Source organism: Saccostrea cucullata, unplaced genomic scaffold (genome assembly GCF_032062105.1).
Source record: "Saccostrea cucullata isolate Sc308-1 unplaced genomic scaffold, CSIRO_AGI_Scuc_v1 ctg888, whole genome shotgun sequence".
Lineage (NCBI taxonomy): Eukaryota > Metazoa > Mollusca > Bivalvia > Ostreida > Ostreidae > Saccostrea > Saccostrea cuccullata.
In genome coordinates this window covers 2,397-18,943 of record NW_026941285.1, presented here as the reverse complement: position 1 = coordinate 18,943, position 16,547 = coordinate 2,397, and the positions used below count along the sequence as shown (strand labels likewise).

General features: G+C 33.3%; 2 protein-coding genes across 2 annotated transcripts; one reads left to right on the top strand and one right to left on the bottom strand.

Annotated features, from left to right (window-relative positions):
• Positions 1-2,324: 2,324 nt before the first annotated feature.
• LOC134257561 (probable bifunctional dTTP/UTP pyrophosphatase/methyltransferase protein) lies at positions 2,325-10,200 on the bottom strand. The gene is made up of 6 exons (XM_062740164.1): positions 10,074-10,200; positions 8,889-9,026; positions 7,981-8,084; positions 7,501-7,565; positions 6,828-6,954; positions 2,325-2,531 (listed from the first exon to the last, which is right to left on the bottom strand). Exons 1-6 carry the CDS (start codon positions 10,161-10,163, stop codon positions 2,396-2,398), a joined length of 660 nt encoding a protein of 219 aa, XP_062596148.1. The 5' UTR covers positions 10,164-10,200; the 3' UTR covers positions 2,325-2,395.
• Positions 10,201-10,383: 183 nt separating this feature from the next.
• On the top strand, positions 10,384-15,607 carry LOC134257560 (protein ABHD18-like). Its single transcript, XM_062740163.1, has 9 exons — positions 10,384-10,498; positions 10,986-11,114; positions 11,809-11,893; positions 12,151-12,251; positions 12,966-13,044; positions 13,372-13,456; positions 13,970-13,997; positions 15,146-15,284; positions 15,503-15,607. Exons 2-9 carry the CDS (start codon positions 11,029-11,031, stop codon positions 15,605-15,607), a joined length of 708 nt encoding a protein of 235 aa, XP_062596147.1. The 5' UTR covers positions 10,384-10,498; positions 10,986-11,028.
• Positions 15,608-16,547: the final 940 nt, after the last annotated feature.

Sequence of the window (16,547 nt, the reverse complement as noted above, 5' to 3'; positions counted from 1 at the left end):
AGTAGTTCTTGAGAAGAAGATGAAAATGTGAAAAGTTTACAACAACGACGCCGACGACAATGCCGACAACGACGACAGACAATGGACAAATTTTGATCAGAAAAGCTCACTTGAGCCTTTGGCTCAGGTGAGCTAAAAATCGTTTGAAAATAAAAGTAAATACAAGAAACAACTAAAATAATGTCTAACTTTACTTAAAGTGAAGATAATCCACCCAAATTATGCTAAATTGTTCATTTTCCACTGAGAAATTGAATGGTAGACAAATTTCACTTTCACTTTCTTCATTTTTTTGATACGATTCTAGTTGATTTTAATCACTTACAGGGGGCCCTTTTTTCCTGACAATTGAACAAGACCTAAGGGGGCTTATAGGGGTAGGGGCGGTTAATAGGGATTATATGGTATTATATTACTATTCTATATATTTCACTCACCTCCTAACCATTTATGGTCGTCTCTAAAGACCAATGAACTCTTTTGTTTATTTAGAATTCTGCCATCCCACAAAAATCCAACCCTGGAGACAACTATAAAGGGTTAGGAGGTGGGTTAAATATACAGTTTGGTAAAGCAATTAATGTCTAGAAAAGGGAAATGAAAGGTAGTTGTTTTTATGCCCCTCCAATTGAAAGATCCTGGGGGTTTATTGTTTTTGTCCTGTCTGCCTTTGTTTGTCTCTGTTGTCAACTTTAAACTAGCCCATAACTGTTGGTTGGGTGGGGCTATGGCTTTCACAGGTGTATTCCTTGTGACAAGACCTTTCCATGGGTACCCACAAATTTGACCTCTTGACCTTGGAGTTTGACCTACTTTTACCAAAAAAAAACCCAACACACTTTAAACTTGGCCTTTCTTTTGAACAGTTGGAGCTATGGCTTTCATCATTCACATGTGTATTCATTGTGACAAGACCTTTCAGCTGGTATAATCATCTTTGACCTTGACCCAAGAGTTTTGACCCATTTTCTAAAAACTTTACTCTTGGTCATAACTTTTGAACAGTTAGAAGTACGGCTTTCATATTTCACAGGTGTATTTCTTGTAACAATACCTTCCTTTAGATACCAACTCTTTTGACCTTGATCTTTGGAGTTTGACATGCATTTGAGAGAAATCAACCCTTGCCATAAGCTGCCATACAGGGGCATCAGTGTTTCATAAACACATTTTGTTTCAGTGCTAGAAAGCAGAGAAATACACCCCAACAGAAAATCTTGCACAATTAATTCACAATACATGTATTTTCATTACTGGATCTGTAGTGCTATGGTCAAAGACTTAAATATACAACCATTATATGCTACAGTTTCTGCTGATAGATATGATATTGTTCATGTCCTGGCCCTCCCATGTGACCCATGAAATACATTTCAAATCCATGTTCCACGTCCATGTGACCTATTGAACAGATATCAAATCCATATACGTGAAATCACCAATGTTTGTGGGGGAGGAATGTTCATTGGTCACTCTTATCCACAATTTACATCCCCATGAACAGTTATTTTTCACCATAATTGTTCATTGAATCTTCTGTATATACAAGCTACCCGTTCCCACACGAACCAACCAAATTCTGCTTGCCCACAAACATTGATCCCCACAAATTCAAACGATTCCAAAGATTCCACTTGACCATTTATGCATCCTTATAACTATAACTATACCAGAAAAGAAGAAAATGTATGGCTGGCTCAGGAATCGAACATAAGACCATTGTATCATGTACTAGTCAGGTGCTCTATGACTGAGCTATCCAGACCATATTATCCAACAATAACATATAAACTAATTTTGTGAAAGTCACAACAGTGTAAATAATGGCTACAAAAACATTTTTACCACACTTCACCATTGAATTTTCTTGAAATTATTTTAGAGCCAATTATCTCAAATAGTAGTAATAGAGCTATCCATTAACTGCTTTTTTCTAACAAATCCAAATGTTATTTCTACCTGAATTTCCATTTAAAATCTTAATCTCTGTTTCAAATTCCTCCCCCCCCCCAAAAAAAATAAATGTTTTAAAAAATGATCACATCTGGTAGAAAAAAAAAAAAATGATCACATCTGGTAGAAAAGTATCAACTGCATCCATATGTTTTTAGTACAGTAATGTAACAGAGAGATACACAATTATATTTCATGTTTGAAGGCCATCTCTTGTAATAAGAGAGACCAGCTAGACTATAGTTGGTGATAGACAATATAAAATAGGCTGTAAAAGATCTGTAAATCTTGCAAAAAGATTTTCACTCTTCTTAGTACTACGAGTACTGAATTTTTGAAAGCAGAGAAAAATTATTTGTAAGTACAATGTACTAGAGTAAAATGATTTATTTACAATATGAAACATTTAATGAAATGCAGCAGGAGTTGGTGAAAATTACTGTCATAATTTGCATATATTCCTGAGTTCTACACAAAATCTGTGAAGAGGAAATCCCATGACATTGAAATAATCTCCATGGATACCACTAATCAAGCTTCCACCAATGGCCTGAATTCCATATCCTCCTGCTTTGTCCCTGAAAATAAAAAAAATGTCTCAATAAAGGTGGTAGAAGTACATGTATATAACTTAAACATAGGTAATCAGAGATTACAGAGCTCACCTCAACAAATGTTGTCTTTAAGTAAAGCAAAGTCACACAATTAACCAACAAAAAGTGTACATACAAAAATGCAAAATATATGCAATTTTGATTTGATACTTTGGAATAGACCTATATAAAAACTTCAAACTAGTTCTCCGTCATGAAAACGTAATAAAAATCCAGCATCTGAAGTAAGTTTCAGAGTTATCATCCCTTGATGCATCATTTGTGCAAGTTTGGTTTATATAAGCCTTATAGTTTCTTGGTAATAGACCTGCACCCATAACTTTTACGAGGTCCATTATCTGGAAAATGTATGTCAAATTCAGCATCTGAAGCAAGTCCATCAGTGTGCATCCTAGGATGTATCATCCATGCAAGTTTGCTCAACATAGAGCTCAAAGTTACTTGGAAATGAAACCTGTATAAAAAAACTCACCTATTCACTAATCCAGAAAATGTAGGTCAGATTCAGCATCTGAAGCCAGCCTGGTAGAATGCACCCTTAGATGTACTATCCATGCAAGTTTGGTCATTATAGGGCTCAAAGTTACTTGGAAATGAATCCTGCACCAAAAACTTTAACCTGTTCATTCCTCCAGAAAATGTAGGTCAGATTCAGTATCCAAAGCAAGTCTGGTAGTATGCATCCTAAGATGTACCATCCATGCAAGTTTGGTCATCATAGGGCTCATAGTAACTTGGAAATGAATCCTGCACCAAAAACTTTAACCTGTTCACTGAACCAGAAAATGTAGGTAAGATTCAGCATCCGAAGCAAGTCTGGTAGTATGCATCCTAAGATGTACCATCCATGCAAGTTTGGTCATTATCGGGCTCATAGTAACTTGGAAATGAAACCTGCACCAAAAACTTTAAGCTATTTACTCAACCGGAAAATGTAGGTCAGATTCAGCATCCAAAGCAAGTCTGGTAGTATGCATCCTAAGATGTACCATCCATGCAAGTTTGGTCATTATCGGGCTCATAGTAACTTTGAAATGAAACCTGCACCCAAAACTTTAACCTGTTCACTCAACCAGAAAATGTAGGTCAGATTCAGCATCCGAAGCAAGTCTGGTAGTATGCATCCTTAGATGTATCATCCATGCAAGTTTGGTCACTATAGTGCTCATAGTTACTTGGAAATGAGACCTGCACCAAAAACATAAACCTGTTCACTCATGCAGAAAATATAGGTCAGATTCAGCATCCGAAGCAAGCCTGGTAGTGTGCATCCTAAGATGTACCATCCATGCAAGTTTGGTCAACATAGGGCTTATAGTTACTCGGAAATGAGACCTACACCAAAAACTGCACCCAAAATGTTAACCTGCTCCAAAAACATTAACCTGGTTATTCCTTTGCTGAAAATGCAGCATCTGAAACTTTGACTGGTACAATGAAGCACACTAGAAACATCTTCCATGCATGTCTAATCAATATAGGACATAGAAGTACTTAAAAAGAAAACTGCTCCAAAAAACTTAACCTTAACCCGGGACGCCGACACCGACGCCGAGGGTATTACATAAGCTCCCCCAACTTTGTTGAGGTGAGCTAAAAACCTATACTCCTTGATGACTATATAATTACAGTTGAACTTAAATATTAAATTGAAACATAGCCCAACCACTTGACTATTGAATACCATGGATATATTGAAGTGTTATGGAAGTCTCATCCCTTATTTTTTAAGTACTTAATTAACCCTGGAATTCTCAAATGCTTCAATATCTTTAAATTTTTTTCTCAGTCCCATTCAGATTGAGATACCAAGGTTAGACTGTACATTAGAAATTAATATATTCTTGATATGTTTTGGCATACCAGCAATGTTCCATAATCTTCTCCTTGTGTCATTCATATGTCTACAATTATTTTGAATCAAGGGTATTTGACAAAACAAGAGGCCCAAGGACTTTGGATGACTCTTCTGAAAACTACATCCCTATCAATTCTATTCTTAGTTAATTGTTAAATAATTTCTTGAAATTCCAAAAGTAGGTCACCATGAACTATATTTGTACTTCTTTGTTTGCAGCACTCTGCAGACCCAAGAGGCATCGATTGACTATGTTTGGTGATGCCTCATCAGAAATATTTACATGGAGAATTGAAATTGTAGTCTGGTCTACTGATAGATTTGATTTCTTTTAAAAATCATATGCATTAATTATCATTGCAAAAATGAACCTTAAGAGGCAGTCCACTGAAAATCAGGCAATGGGTGGCACATCGCATGTCATGGATTTTTATTATTTTTTGCATATAGACTTATTTAAGCTAGTGTTTACACATGACAACATCAAAAAAAAATTTAGTGCTCCACTAGTCCTATTTTTGGTAATTGCTCAATTTTAAGTGCAAAAAGGTCAACATGGGGGTAAAAAAAATTACTACGTTTTTATTTTGTTTTATATGTACCAGATACGCAAAACCTGGATGTGTCTATCAATATTATTTATACCATAGACTCTTATCTTTAATTTTAGTAATGAATAAGACTCCAATTTATATTTCTTTAGAAAAAAATATGTGGTCCAAAACTGAGTTTAGCAAGTAACTTTTTGAATTCATTATCCAATTTTCATTACGTTATAAAACCCAATACATTTCAATGACAGATTTTTTTTCTCATGTTATTATGAATACAAAGTACAAACTTTTGAGTCACGCAATAAAATCAGTGGGCACCCTTATATTGAGAGAAATAAAAGGAGTCAAATTTACCTCTGTTTTACAATTTTTCACAATTAAACCGATCCCGACCGGAATTATATAAAGAAGGCGGCATATTAATAAAAACTTTCATTAATGGGAAAACATTTTAGAATTGGCCAACATGGTAACATTTTTTAACTTCATATTGAATGTGAGTATGTGATTGTTTCAATCACCAAATTTAACCAACAAAAAACCCAAACAAAAACAATACAAAACAAAAAATACGCCCACGAAATCTTCCGTTTTAGTGGCAAATTGAAGTGGGGAGTTCAACAGTAATTTTCCTCAATAAATATTCTTTAAATCTTATTTTTCACTCTTTTAATAAAATATTTTTAATCGTACCGCGGATTGTTTACTTTGGTTTGACTGCATAGATAAATATAATCAAGTGTTTTTTGTGTGTGTGTGTACAAATATCATGAAATAAATATCTCAACTCCGTTGACTTGAATTAAATGTTGCGTAAATCTAAAATATTCATCTTTCCTTGATAATCAGATGAAAATAAAATCTTTTCACATCCCAATTTTATAAGAAATATTCAATATAAACAATTAATTATTTGTACGCATAGCCTAGTAAATCAGTTTAAAGAATTAGTTCTCGGACATGTACAAAATTACTTTTAGCTGAGACGTCGCCCGTGAAAAAAATACATTTTATATATAAAAATATATGATTATTTAACATGTAGGATAATGCACTCTGAAAAGTAATTGAACAGAAAAAGAGAAATTATTTATGTTTTATCGTTTTATTTGCGCTTTTATGCAAAGAATTTACAAACTTCTTTGGAAAACTTGTAACTATTTAATTGTGACGCAATATTAGTCAGGTATATGACGTCACTGATACATCAATGGAAACGTGAATTTTGCCTGAATAATACTGCCAATTTTATAATAATCTAAATATTACGTTTGGAGGCGAAAATGAATTCTATTTTGAAAATAAAGTAGTAATTTTTGGTTAAATAATTTTATTTTGTGTATATATTCTAAATATTTCACTAGGATTTCAATAGTAAGGTGTTTAGCAGATTTACCGATGCCACGGGAGATAACTCTTACATCGCAAAATTTCATAAAAACGTCTCTGTATTTTGACAGAAAACTACTATCAAAAGTGTTTTGCCCACCAATTTTATTTTTGAAACTGAAAGACGAAATATTTCTAGATTTAGTTCAGCATGAATTATAGTCCTGTTAAATAAGTATTGGAAATTACAGTTCGTTGTTTCTGACCTAAATTCAATGGTTTATATAGGGGAATTCAAAAACACGAAACAAAAGGATATTTTACTAAATAAGCAATTTTAAAACAAATCTTCGATTACATTATTCCATTTGGACTACATTAATATTGTTTTCAATAAAATATCAAATATTCGTCACATTCGATGTGCCGCCTAATAATACAACCCTGCCTGGTTTTTCAGCGGACTACCTCTTAAGTACCTAAGATCAGAAAAGTGTGTGATCATGTAAAAGTACTTACATTGCTTCTCCTGTTTCCACATATGACTTGATGATGTCTGCTGGTAAATCAGGCATAAACACTTCTGACACCTCCTCAAACTGTGTGATATCAAGTCTGTCATCTAATGAAACTCTACCCCTGAACACTGTAACAAAAATACATTTATAGCAGTTTTCCCTATGAACCGTTAAGGTGCCAATGATTCAGTTGAACTTTGCTCCCTTGAAATCCAATATATTGAATACTATGAATATGTCAAAGTAAGTTGAAAGTCCCGACAATGTTTTCTTTACTGAAGGTTTGACTGTATATTGCCACTTTTATCTATTTAAACAAATGAAAACCATAGTCTAGGGTATCTACTGCCTAAAACATATGCACTGGTGGACAAAAATCAGTGAACAACAAACTAAAGTCAATGGCTTCCTTGTGTCCCTTCTATTTTATGTTTATTTTTTAAAACCTTATAATCAGAAGAATTCTTTATATGGTGTACTAATATGGCACTCACTCTAGTCTTTCAACTTCAGGAGAAGGATAGCATTGTGAAGGATTAAGACTGGAGAGCAATGCAAAAGATGAAAGGAGAGCTAATCCTGTCCCATTGATTATTTTATTGAAACTCTCTTGCATGCACTTAAAGCAGTAAAAAAGCTGTTGACTTTGGTCTCAATAACAATTTACAACTTACCATCAGAAGATTTGGGAGTAACCAACACCACAGCTGTTAGAACCTTGTGACTGCTTCCACTCAAACTGTGGGGGAAAAAAAACCCAAACCTTCATTTATATTTATCGTAACAAAATTTCAATCAGGATTTCCATTCTTATTTAATTGCAAACATAATTCACATTTTGTATGCAAATTGAGGAGGAACACACGTGTACATAACGAGAGGACTGTATCTTACAGAAAACAGTTTCTATGCCATAAACAATGACATTTACTCAGTGTATCCTTAACAGAATTAATCCAAACACTTCTTCATAACAACTAAGCTCAATTATGTCAAGCTGAACTATAACAAAAGCCCTGACTTTCACCAACATAATATTCTGTGATTTCTTTATACAGCACTTCAAAGATAACCTACATCATGTTTTAGCATCTAAAGCATTAACAGACAATCTTTGGGCAAAACCAGTGCTGGTTTTTTTTTTGTCTAAATACCTTGTGATCATTTCAATAGCATGGTCTTTGCTGCTTGGTTTCTCAAAGATGTTATCTTCTTTGGTGACTATTGTGTCAGCTCCTATAAGTAGGTCTGGTAAGGACTGAAAGTAGATTTTAAAATACTAGTTTAGTTAAATTACTATAAATTTAAACAGAGTAAAATATTGCTAATATTTGTATTTCAAGCTATTTTATTTTTCAAGAAATGAAATAGTACATCTTTGATCTAGTCCTATCAGTAGGCTTAAAGAGTAAAGCATGGAAAATAAAAATCCAGTGAACATTTTTAGTGAATGATGTACTGATAGGGGCACTTGCTTCCCTGACTTTTCTTGAGTCTCATACATGAATTATTCTTCATCTTATTTTCTATTTAACGCTGCTTTCTTCCTGATTTCTAATCATGCTAATTATGAGAAGATAATACCCTTACGAAAATTAAAGAATAATGCAGAGTGCAAGGAAGAAAATGGTATGGATCAATAAGGATCATAGCAGAATCCAGTCTAAATCTAGGTCCCCTGAACTGATGAAGCTATGGTCCAGTGATGATGATCGAAGCAATTGGTACACTGATGATGAAGTTAGGGTGCAATAGTGCTTTGACGATGACTGATGCCATGGTGCGATAATGTGATGACAAGATGTTCTCTATTGCTTCATTGTGCTATAGCACAGTTGTCATCACTCATCGCATTGTCATGCCATCACATCATCATCATCGCACTATGGCATTGCCTCCTCATTGCCATTGCATCATAACTTCCTTGTCACCATGCCTTTGCATCATTGACCCTGAAGTCAATGCTCATTCAATGAGAGAGTAATTAAATTACATTGCCTAGTATCCAGATTCCATACTTACTTTACACAGTCACTAAATATCATAAGATTATCCTACATACCTCACTAGGAAACAACCTTTCCACCACTTCTAAGGTCTTCTGTTTAGCAGTTTCTCTGACATACTCTATAGGACTTGAAAAAGATCCTTTGTCCAAATTCTCTTCAAAGTTTGATTTAGCTGTATCAAACTTTAAATTCTAAACAATGAAAAAATATTCATATATCAATAATAGTCATAAACATGTACTAATTAATTTTATGACGTGTGCCAAATTCAACATACACTAAAAATGAAACAAAACAGGTTGTTCTAATTTGTTAATCTGATGTTGCTTTGAAATCTTTTTATATCTGATAAAGGATCTTCAAAAATCTAAGGAGTGAATATAGTACTCTAAAAGTCGGGGTGTTTTAGGCCAGTCTTCATGATAATTAAAGCAGAGACATTTTATGTCTCAAATCATACCATTTGTTCACTAAGCTGATGGTGAATGTTGTCTAATCCAATGGTGAATTGTGAATAATAATTCCTTAAAATTCACAGTTTTCACATACTTAAACTGTTTTCTAATAAATTCATATTTTATGTATATATGTATGTGTTCATCTCAGCGAGATGGGTAGGGACTAAAATTTTGGTCTGACATCCACTCAGACCAAAATTTTAGTCCCTATAATCCATCTCGCAGAGATTAGCTAGTATATGTGTATTCATAACTCAATCTTAACAATGTTTGGATCAAAGTGATATCTCTAGAACTTGTTTGAAGAACAAGGATGTCCAATGTGTAATGAATTTATAAATTAACACGTACATCATATTACATCACTGACACATGACAATGTCCTACGTTTCCAGCTCTTGGATGATTGCAACAGTTATCATATATTATTTTGATACAATGCAGTGATTGCAGTTGATCAATTCAAAATTGTGCTTAACCTTCAAGTGTGTGAGGATTATGTTTGTTTAAAAGGGAGAAGAGCTATGCAAAATCAATCAATTATCACTTTTTCAGTATTTGAAGGTATAGATATGATGCACAGGGGCATCTTATCCACTCTGTTCTCTACTTCACAAATGTATTTTAGGCCTATATCTGTTGTGGAGTAGAGAACAGAGTGGATAAGATGCCCCTGTGTATGATGCATTGCATTTGCAGATTGCTGATCTAGCTGAGATATACTTAAGTAATTTCACTATAATTTGACAAAATTTTCCTGATCACACCTTAATTACTTACAATGTTTCCTAAGATTTGTTTTCTCCTAGGAGAACTGCTGGCTAAAACAATGTTCTTAGAATTCAGTTGATGTAAAATTGGCTGTAACATGCTGTCTGGCAGAGATTGCACAACAAGGAAAGATAACTCTATGTTTATTAAAGAAAATGGAAAAATGATTGAAAATGTTTTTACGAATGTGGTGTGCATATGCACGTTTTCTTCTCTATGTATAAATTAAAAATAACAATAAATGAGAAATAACAACATAATTTTGTAAATAGTACAATAAATGATATAAATCATATCGCATAAAATTTACGAATAATTCTATGAACTAGTTAACAGCAAATCCAGGAAGGAGAACAACAGAGGAAATTCCAGTCAAAAGGGTCATGCCGTTGTGTGGCAGTTGACAACTATTTGTAGGTCTTTGTAGGTTTGTGGTAAGTGAAATCCTGCTATTAGTGGTGGCATATTTCTGTCAATACTTGTCAGTTAGTGTGGATTTTGAAACTTTTAATCTTTGGTCTTTTGAACTGATTTTACCTGCATGATTATCACTATCAGATATTAGTGTCTAGGTGTTTATCAGTTTATTTTTCTGAATCATGTTTATGTCCTTTGTGAAAGTTAGTGACAGAAAAATTATATATGTTCTACACTGCGCTCTATGTTTCCCATAGGAAAAAACATCAAGAAAAAGGCATATTTTTGGCTTTTTTGTAAGATGGCAAAAATAGCATTATTTATCATGTCATTTACAGCTAGAGAGTGCATTTAAATGTGAAAAATATATTTAAAATATTTCTAATATAATCTCTTCTTCAAAATAAATATCAATTAAACATATCTGAATGTCATTCTAAAATGTTGATTTTTAGGGGGCCAAAATTGGCTCTTATCATATATTTATACTCCTTTGCATTTTAGCACATACGTCTCTGATGCCTCAGAAACGTGGAACAAAAGAGGGATGAGTGCCTTTGACAGCCTGTTTCGAAATTTAATCCTTACAAGTCAATTTGTGAAAGGATGGGGCCAACCAAAACATCTTAAAAGGTATATAATTAATGATTTAAAAGAATGTCTCTATTTATTTGTGTTATTTTGTTTTCAAATTGTGATTTAAGTGTCAATTTGAAAAAGTGAGAAAAAAAATGGAATTATAAAAACTTTTGTTAAAAGAACTTGTTTTGTAGATGGGATTTATACTCTTTTTATGTGTTGAGCTTTTCTCACTTGCAAATAGTTTAAATATGTATGTGTTGAAAATATATTAATGTAAATTCACAGTAAGACATTTCATTATATAAACAAAATTTTAAAAAATTCTCATGTGAGCATATTTACACGTTGTAAGAGACATGTGCAAATAACTTAATTTTACTGATATGCAGAAGCAAATACACTGTATTGTGTTCTAAATGCTTTATCTAAGGTGTTCCTTAACTTTTCATTAAACCTTCTCAGCATTCTACATGTTCGCATTATTTAAAAAATTATAGAAAATATGCATGTTAACTGTTAACTCACAGTACATAAAATCACAAGTGAGCACGTAATACAGTGTAGTAAAAATTACTATTGCTCACATACAGGAGCAAATTTGTTCATCAATAAATTAATTAATTCTCATGAGCAAATTTTTTTGCCATATAAGTGTGTACAATGTATATTAATTTTATTCATCAGAGAGCTTGACTTATTTTAGCATATGTAAATAAAAATGTGTTATTTACATATTTGACTATAGGTTACTGGATCTTAGGAAAGTTTTATCAGTTCGGGATGCAGCATACAGTTTGGTTGACAAAAACCATAAAGTAAACATATTTTATGTAAGTTCAATACATGTTCTTGCTTGCATAAAGCACCATTTCTCTTGTTTCTTTTAGTTTGAACTTTCTCTTTCTGGAGTATGGTCATCTGTCAATACCTTTAACATTGACCATAACTTTTAAATTATACATAATATTAAATGCCTTCATTTTTGTTAAGACACCCACAAAAAAAGGAAATACTGCTCACACCAATGAATATTCAGAATTGGAATTACTATGAATTTACTGTCTTGTTTATTTTTGCAATTGAACAGGAGAAAACAGAGGGAAATGTCAAGGTATTGGAGGGCGAATTCCACTCACCATGGGATAGTATTATCCCAGGGGTCATGCCAAATGTCGTCAAAAATGCTAGGTAAAAGCAATTACAGTAATCCATGGTTATAATAAACATGCTTATAATGAGTCCATGCTTATATTGATTTTATTTTCTGTAGCTTTAAGATGTATTATTTTAAGACTTAACAAATTAAATTAGTAAGAAATTAATGTTCTATTCTGTTATTTCACTTTAAGTATGGTTGCTATGCACATAAACTCTTCCTTACCTTACGATATACACACAAACCTGACCTCTTATTAAGTCATACAACATACCGGTTGTCACTGGATATAGCTCTAAAGTCGGACCCATTGTTGACAAGTTTTATACTTTAACCAACTGCAGACAGATTTAGTAACTGTGACCCGCAGTTGGCAGATTTAACATATATAAATCTGGTCCACTGTAGACAGTATTAATATACCAGTAATTGTAACCGTCTGTATACATATTTATATATATTTATATAGTGTACACTGACTCCAGGTTACCTGTAACAGATTTGACACATTTTTAACATGAATATCCAATGTTCAGTATTATTCTGACTCACAGATTTTATATAACTCTGACCCACAGTAAACAGATTTTTTTTTGACCCACTATTAACAGGCTTTAACATAAATCTGACCAAATGTTTTACGCTATTCTGAACCACAGTTTACAGATTTTTTGACCCACTCTTTTCAAGTTTTTAACATATAAATCAGACCCATTGTTAATTATTATTCTGACCCACTGTTACAGGTTCCAGATGATACTTCCACACAGATGGCAAGGCCCTACTCAGCCTATCTGTATTCATCACGGAGGGACGGGGGATCATGTATGTCTCTACTTTTCTGAAACTTAAACTTATCTTAAAGTCTTTAATTTATTGATAAAAAAAGTTGAGAATATCTAATGCAGAGTAATTAAAGAAACAAACCCTGCTGTTTTATTAAAGATATTAGTATATTCATTTGATTTATTTTGTTTTAATGTAATGGACTATAATGTTTACAAATTAAGGCATTAAAAGGTACTAAATCGTACAATTTTTAAATTACATTTTAATTGCAAGAACTTTCTTTGCAAATGCAAACAATGATATTGTCATATATGTTTAATAAAAATGCCACATGATGTGATTATATTTTTATTTTTCATGCAGGGTTACCTTCTGAGAAGAAGATTAATGGCTGAACCCTTATTGAGTGAACATGGAATCGGCTCAATCATTATTGAAAGTCCATTCTGTATCCTTTTCACAAGATCCATAGTTCTGTGTAAACTCTAAATGGATTTGTTGTTTTCAGTCCCACTTAGTTTATAGACAAGGTGTCAATGAAGCCAGTCTCTTTATTTGCAAGTTCCATAGGCTACTGATTGTGGATTACATATCTGACAGTAACTAAAATCTTATAATTAGAAGTGTTGTTGACTTTGACCGAAGGTCATTCCAACAAAGTCAGAAATTGTTGTCTTTTCTATATCCTTGTTTGTGAAAAAACATTAATTAAATTCTTTCTGCAAACTTGCATTTCATTAGAGAGAATCTTTTGATATTTTATTTAGCCGTTAATTTTGGTTATGGAGATTCATTAAATGTACAACTTTACTGATGTCATAATCTTCAATAAGGTACATGTATCTGGTATGCTGTAAATTTTCATGGTGCAGCTGGATTACACTTTGTGAAAGTTGTGATGTTTTGTTCAAATGTTAATGCCCCCATTTTTTTCGCTGCAATTTTCTTAACTAAACATTAGATGGGACCAGGAAACCCAAGGACCAATTGTAAGTTCCATGCAAACATGAGTGAAATTTCACTTTGTTGATAACTGCATTGTTATGTAGTAAAAAAAATCTTTACAAATACATTAATTTATACCAAATAAAAGGAGGAAGCACATTATTTTGATCACTGCAAAATTCTAAACAGCTCCTTGTAAAAATTGTGTGTTACATAATTTAATATATACAAGTATGACAAATTTACAGGATCTTGTGTCCATAGTGATTAAAAATTTGTGGTCATGTGACAAACCTGTGTTTATACAAGTTTAAATTTTCACTGCTCAAATAGTGTTAAATATTCATTAAGTAAAATCATTTTCAAAATTTAAAGTAAATATTCGTGTATTCAAATGAATACTAAAAATATATTTATGCCCCCCTTCGAAGAAGGGAGGGCATATTGCTTTGCTGTTGCCGGTCTGTCGGTCCACTTATTTTCCGTTCATTTTCTTAGCAACCGTTGTACATACTGAAATGAAATTTAGTATACAGATTTATCGTATGAATATCTAGGTGAAGTTCTGTTTTGGGTAAAATCGCGCCATTTTTGACAGAGTTATGCCCCTTAGACTTAGAAAAATTCCAATTATTTGCAGTTTCCGTTCATTTTCTTCGCAACGTTGCACTTACTGAAATGAAATTATAAGCATACAGATTTATCAATTAAATATCTTGGTCAAGTTCTGTTTTTGATATGATCGTGCTATTTTTGACAGAGTTAACCTTATGCCCTTTTGGACTTGGAAAAATTCCAATTTGGGAGGAGGGGGCATAAGTGTATTACAAACATCTCTTGTTAGATTTTATAAAATAAATTGACACACGTACATTTGCCTTGAAACACAGCTCTGTACAATATAATGTGACTTTATGGGTACTATGACTCTGTAAACTTTTCATCAAACTATAATCTGTATCTGAATACTGCAAACAGGTAAATTTTCTCCTGTTTTATTTTGCCCCTTTCACCCTTGTCACAAGTGGATGAATTTAAAACGGAGCGAAATCAAAGAACACGGCATAATTTCTTAAACAGAAATGTGATCGGACAAATTTAATTCGGGGCAAAATTGCTGGCAAGTATAAAAGGGTGAAAATAACCCTGTGTACATTTTACAGTTGTTAACTGCCTGACTTGATTTTGACAGCCGTTCAAGCCTACAGAACGTGAGTGACCTGATCGTTATGGGGGGAGCTCTGATGTTCGAGACAGTGGTCCTCCTTCACTGGTGTGAGGAACAAGGGTGGGGACCATTCTGTCTGACTGGCATTTCTATGGGAGGATTTGTAAGTAGAGTTAAATCAGGTATAATGGTTAAATGTGAATCACAATATTAATAAAAGGTAGATTAAGAATACAACAGTTATTTCTTGTATCACTGATTCAAAAAATGTGACTTTTTTCATAGACATATCAATGCAAACATTCCAAATCTAGTTATTTGTACTGAAAGTTTAATGTTTTATTATTTCGGTAAACTAAACACTGTTATGTGTATTTACAGATGTCTTCATTAGCTGCCACAATATGGCCGAAACCCATTGCACTAGTACCGTGCCTAGCAGGGGTCACTGCCTCTCCAGTGTATACAAGGGTGAGTACTGAGTAGATACTGTGGAATCATTTTTATTCGTGGGGGTCAATGTTCGTGGATAGCCAAAAATTTCCTGGTTCGTGGGGACGTAATTTCGTTGGTAATAATTTTTCTCCAAAGTTGAAATAAAGAAGGAGAAATCCCTCAATTTTGCTTATTTAGGTTATCTCTCTTGTGAACACAAAAATATACCTGCGGCTTGCACCGCCAAATTACAGCCGTGATGCCACAATAAATAAAAATTAAAATTATAAAGAATACCAGTGATATGCAGAACATGTTTTTAAATCTCTAAATCAATGAAAACGACGACAATGCCCAAATTGACTTAATATGTCTACCCTGATACCAATTCATGCTAATTGGCTAATTAGCACTACTCTAAAATGGCACTGATAATTGACCTCATCAAAGGGACATTAATTTTGAGCGTGTTGGACTGTAATGTAAACACTACTTTGATTTAACAGTAAAATTTATTATTTTATTACTTAATGTATATCGTTATCGATGTCTTTGATACTGAATTTTAAAAAAAAATTATTTTGGTTTTGTGTCAATAACCACATACAGATTGTCTTTACGCGTGATCACACGGACACAAGGTAACGGTTATTTTACGATATAAAATAGTCTGTGTAATCGTAACCTTTAGCAAATGATAAAACAAATGTTTGTATATACGTTTGTGGGGATGTAAATTCGTGGGTCAGGGTTACCCACGAAAGCCACGAACATTGGTCCCCCACGAACAATGATGATTCCACAGTAGGTCATCCATGTCAAAGGATTCATTATATACACCCAACACATGCTCCATAGTGACCTAGATAAATCAGACTGGTACCATGTCAAACAGGGGTCACTGCATCGTCAGTGTATACAAGGGTGAGTACTGAGTAGATAGGTCATACCCCGTAAATCTGGAAATTTTTACTGTAGATAATTTTTTTGC